At 43.2% G+C, this 5,393-nt stretch overlaps 1 protein-coding gene across 1 annotated transcript; it reads right to left on the reverse strand.

The window, feature by feature from the left end:
• Positions 1 to 2,973: 2,973 nt before the first annotated feature.
• Positions 2,974 to 5,105, reverse strand: LOC149287151 (uncharacterized protein F54H12.2-like). Its single transcript, XM_089493518.1, has 2 exons — positions 4,820 to 5,105; positions 2,974 to 4,124 (listed from the first exon to the last, which is right to left on the reverse strand). Exons 1-2 carry the CDS (start codon positions 5,103 to 5,105, stop codon positions 2,974 to 2,976), a joined length of 1,437 nt encoding a protein of 478 aa, XP_089349644.1.
• Positions 5,106 to 5,393: the final 288 nt, after the last annotated feature.

The raw sequence follows: 5,393 nt of genomic DNA on the forward strand, positions 1-5,393 counted from the left end.
AGTTCATTGCCTGTTTTACAACCGCTTATGCTAGAATTGAACTTTATTCTTTGTTAGATAAGCTTCAAGAGAGAGTTCTGTACCATGATACAGATAGTGTCATCTTTGTGAGTAGAGAGGGAGAATGGTCCCCCCCTCTTGGGGATCACCTGGGCGATCTCACCAGTGAAATCCCCCCAGATCAACGTATCACAGAATATGTATCAGCTGGACCCAAAACCTACGGGTACAAGCTTTCGGGGGGTACAGCGTGCTTGAAGGTCAAAGGGATCACACTGAATGTCGCTAACTGTGAAAAAATTAATTTTGACAGTCTGAAGGACCTGGTGTTTGACTGCACCTCAGACAGAGAGAAAGGAGGTGCTCATGAAATAGTGGTGCAGCAACAAGGGATTGTTAGAAATAAACGTCAGTGGTCTATCCACACAAAAGAGCTAAAGAAAACTCAAAGAGTGGTTTATGACAAGAGAGTGATTACTGAAGGGTTTAAGACTCTCCCTTACGGTTATTGAATATGTCTACGCGGTGGCAACACCCCTTCTCAGCTATTCTAGCAGGACCGAGCAACTGTGGAAAAACTGTATTTGTAAAAAAGATGTTGGATAACGCTCACAGTCTGTTTTCAGTGCACCCTGAGAAAATTTTGTGGTGTTATAGCTGCTGGCAACCTTTGTACCAAGAACTGCTATGCAAATATCCTTTTATTCAATTTGTAGAGGGTATGCCTGATAATTTTGATAATGAAGATTTGTTACCCCTGAAAAAAATAAAGTTCTTAGTGATAGACGATCTAATGCAGTCTTGTGATACTTCAAATATTGAAAGACTGTTTACAGTCCACGTTCATCACAGGAATCTGAGTGTCTTTTTCATCACACAAAATATTTTCTGCAAGGGAAAAAGCTTCCGGACCATCAGCTTAAATGCAAAATACATGGTGCTGTTTAAAAATCCTAGGGATAAATTACAAATTGCAACTTTAGCTCGTCAGATGTACCCAGGGAACACTAAATTCTTCATGGAAGCCTTTGCGGATGCAACAAGCAAGCCCTTTGGTTACCAGATTATTGATCTGCAGACTAACACGCCAGAAGCTTACAGGTTACGAACGGGCATTTTTCCTCCAGACTGGCCGGTAGTATATACCATGAAGAAAGGTGCCGGTGGTTACAAAAGGCTTCAGCTTTAATTCCCAAACCATAATGCTCCCACCACTCCCTTCGGGTCAACATGTCTGGGCGTGTGAAAAGAAACCTTGCGCTCTTAAAACTACTCGTTAAGATGCCCCCACCCCAGAGGAAAGCTTTTTTATGTACAGCCTCAAATGACCTGGTTGCAGCCATCTCAGAAATAGCCCTGAACGCTTTAAAAGGCAACATTCCCTTATCTCCTCATCAGGTGCGTGTACTGAGAAAGAGGCGCCATCTTATTAAAACTCTGGGTAACAAGCGAGTCTCGCTGAGAAGGAAAAAAGTCTTGGTGAAGCAGTCTGGGGGTTTTCTTGGTCCGCTGTTAAGCTTTGCTGTACCCCTGATAACCAGCCTTTTAACTAGGTAGTAATGGAATATGCAGAAAAGATGTATTTGGTCCCTAGCCATCAGTTAGAACAGTTAAAGGGCTCATCTCCTAAGGATGAAAATATCAGAACTAAGGCCATATATACCCTGGATGCTGAGATGCAGAGGATTCTTCAAAGGACTGACTTAACAGAGTATGAAAAAGCAAAACAATATGACAGTTTGCTTCAAAGGTATTTGACTCATGTCAGACAGAAGGAAACAGAGAAAGAAAACATAAATCTAATTCTGCCTCAAATGCAACAGACCCCTGAAAACGGATTGGCCAACTCCTCTGAACCCCTGTTTCAAGAAATCCTGGAAAGCCTGCCTGCCAGATACAAGAATGCAGCAAGGGTGTTGTTAACCAAAATGAAGCAACACAAGAGTATCTCTTCATGGAATGACAAAGGATCCTTTGTCTATAAAGGGGAACCTGTGGCTGGGTCCAATATGCTGGATTTAGTCAAGGGGGTTACTCAGACCCATGCTTTACCAGCCAAACATGTTCCAAAAGGCTGGGATGTTTTCATGAGGGCCATGGCAGAGCTCAATGTCCCAACGTCTGTGGTTGAGCACCATGCCAACAGAGAATTTTTGGACAAGCTAAAGAACCCCAACGCTGCCACTCCGGTGCTGTTTCACACCCCCAAGACCTCCCGCAAAGCTTTGAGAAAACAGAGACAGTCTAGTACAGCTAATTGGCTCCATTTATGATTCTCCTGATGCTTTTTCAAAAAGAGAAATAAATAAGTTAAAATTATCACTTAAGTCTACGTTTTTATTTTAGTTAAAAGAAAAACACAAACAAGAAAAATTCTTTAAAATCCTTCCTAGAGGATCTATTTATTGACAAGAACGTTTATGAAAAGCGTTGCAGGTTATACATCCTTGGGCTGGTTGAAACATGTTTGGGACAAGTCTGGGCATGTATGAGACAAGCCTTGGCATGTTCCTCTTTGTTTTTACATGTTCAACCACCATTTCATCATTTCTTTGCAAGTCGTGAGAATATAATTCTTGAATATTTTTAAAAGTCAGGCCTTTACAGCGATGCTGAAGGAAAAACACACAGTGGTAACCACACACCACAGAGTCTGAGGCTTGCACTGTTCTGGGTTGAAACCTTGTTTTACTGGTGTTTTTTCTTAAAAATTTAACAATGGTTTTAGGAAAGAGCGGGTGGTCGGGAGGGTGTCCGTAGGAGTCAAAAAATTCACCGGTATTTTCTTCTGTTAAGTAGATAGCCAACCAGTGTTCTCCAGGGAGATTGTGGGGGTGAGTGTTGATGACTAGACAGACAGGTCTTTGTATCAGCTTCTCTCTAGGGAGCATGTCACACGGGAAGACTCCATAGAACGGCTTTCGAGTATAAGGATTTGAAGAAAGGATGCGGGTTAATTGCACGCTGTCCATGTTACATATAATCATACAAGACGTTTCTCCTGTGATTTATCTCTATCACATTGTCAAAAACACCATATACGATCATATTCACGGTAGTGGGCAGAGGTCTGGCGAACCGGAATTCAGCCCTCAGGTTCCCGGTTTTGATCAACGAATAATGATCTCCACCGTCTTGGTCTGGGGTAAGGTCAAATGCAAAAAGCGTGTAACCTCTTGCATATTCGTCACGGTTGATTAAAAGAGATCGGTCTTTCATATGCTTGCCTGCTGTCTGCACCAAACTCATGTATTCCCTGACACAGTTTCCATCTTCAAAGTTGGGTTGAAATGGCTTTGTGGGGTTCTGCTCTCCATCCAAATACAGCGCAGCAAAATTGATGTCGTAATGCTTAAAGTTAAAGGGGTTCTTGTTGTAAGTTCCACTGAAGGCGTCGTTGTCCACCAAGCCTATAATCACCTGCTTGGGTAATTGACCCAAAAAGAGATTCTCCTGGTTGGTGACACGGCTGCCTCTCGGGATGCTAAACACTTTCATGCTTACACGGTCCACAGGGTATTTGGCGTTGCATGTCAGCAGAGCTTCTGCATGACCTAGCCGTACTCCCGGTGACACTCTCACCTTCTTGACAAAAAGGGACGCTGATAAAATTTGCAGTTTGTAACTGCTGTCTGCATCATCGGTCATTAAGCAGAAAGGATCTTTGTTGCGTGTGAGTTTGATTTTTACATCCACCCCATTTAGAAGCAGTTTCTCCTGAAAAAATAGGTCTGTGTGGAGATGTCCCAGCAGATCTAGTTTTCTGCTTCCACGTGTCAGGTTTGCTCGTTCAATAAAGCCGTGATTATTCCCCTCCAGATCTGCCGATTCATGCTCTCCAGCGGTATCTTTATAGAACAACCCTGTAGAGAATTGGGTGGCTAGAGTGTCTTCACTGTAGTTCAGCACAGATTCTATGAAAGCACGGTAAGGGTAACAGTTATTGCTCTGGCTGATCAGCCTATCGCCCAAAACCACATCCAGCTGACTAAAAATGGAGGCTATAGGATAGTTCACCAATCCAACTTCGGCAGTTGCAGGAATGTTTGTATTATCATCCTTAGTAATCTTACAGGTTAGATATAAGAGCGTATTATTGAGATCCATATAATCGTCACCATTTCCTGCAATGAAAAAATCTAGCGGCGCAGATTCTGTCAGAGCCGTCAAGGGGGGCACCTCAATATACAAACTTTTCTCGATACTTGTCTGTGTAGGTCCAATACTAAATAGGTCTAATTCAGATTTTGTGCATTCTTCAGATCCGCTGTGGATAAAAGCCATGGTTTTAGTTTAAAATATATCTCTCTTAGACTGTGCGCGAGGCCGACTCCTCCTCTTCCTTACAGCTCTCCGCTTCTGAGTTTTCTTTCTGCTTACACGTTTTCTTTTAAGGGCTCTGGGAGGGCCTATTAACCTCACCCGTGATGCTTTTCTTTTTTGACGATGCCTTCTTTGAATATACATCAGGCCTGAGCCTTCTTGTGGAGTTGTGGGTTTCATTTTATTCATAACTGCCTGAGTAACTTCACCGACCACATCTGTAGCAATATTCTGCATGGCTGTTTTAACATGGGGTTTCATCATGTTCAGACCTCTTTTCAAAAGTGGACCTGCTTTTCTGAAAAGGCTTCTGAAAATCCCGCCAAGCCCAGATCCGTACATTACAGGGGTTCCATGGTACCCTGGAAGACCGTTACCGGCTTGGACCCTGTAATAATCTCTATAAAGGGCAGGGTCACCATATGTTTTCACAAATACCATCTTTAAAGCTTCAGTATTCTCCTGGGGCGGAAATGTAGTTTCACAAGCACCTTACCCGAGCGAAATGGCACTTTTTTGTTCTGGTCCGACTTTATCTCAATGGTGATGGTGTCAATGTGATGCTTACTTACAGGGATGTAGTGAGGCTTATCATAAACAATATTGACACATTCGTCGCTCTGTCCACGTACAGGGATGCAGCGCAACAGTGGGACATAGAAGTCTCCCACGATCTGATGCTCCACTATATCGGTGTACACATATAAGGTGTTGAAACCAGCTGTGATGTCTGCTTTGAAGGGGGGAGTTTTGGTATGACGGTTGGGTACTAATCCTAACATGTTAGCTAGTCTCCCTCCAGCCTGGATTGTGTATGGTCCATTTGTTTTAAGTCTAACCTTTCCGGTCACACGGTCATAATGAAGAAGCGCTTCAGGGGCGTCAGGACCTCTTGATATCAGGTTGTTCATAATTTCAAGAAGTACAGGGAGCTCAGAATAATACCCCCGTTGCAGAATGAAGGACCATTTCTTGGTCTCATTGGCAATTTCAAAAGGTGTATTAGTATTGAGATTATTCCAAGTGTGCGGGTACTGTATCTCAGCGAGCCCTACTTCCCACTCCCCGGG

The sequence above is a fragment of the Sceloporus occidentalis genome, unplaced genomic scaffold, assembly GCF_023333645.1.
Source record: "Sceloporus occidentalis isolate IW3139 unplaced genomic scaffold, rSceOcc1.0.p SCAF_64, whole genome shotgun sequence".
In the NCBI taxonomy this organism is placed as follows: Eukaryota; Metazoa; Chordata; class Lepidosauria; order Squamata; family Phrynosomatidae; genus Sceloporus; species Sceloporus occidentalis.

Bases quoted from the DNA above. Each gene is read 5' to 3' on its own strand.
- LOC149287151 (XM_089493518.1), bottom strand. From the start codon at position 5,105: ATGTTAGGATTAGTACCCAACCGTCATACCAAAACTCCCCCCTTCAAA. The intron at 4,125-4,819 runs GTAAGGTGCTTG...TTTTCATTGCAG, and splicing joins AAAAGTGCCATTTCGCTCGG to GAAATGGTGACGATTATATG.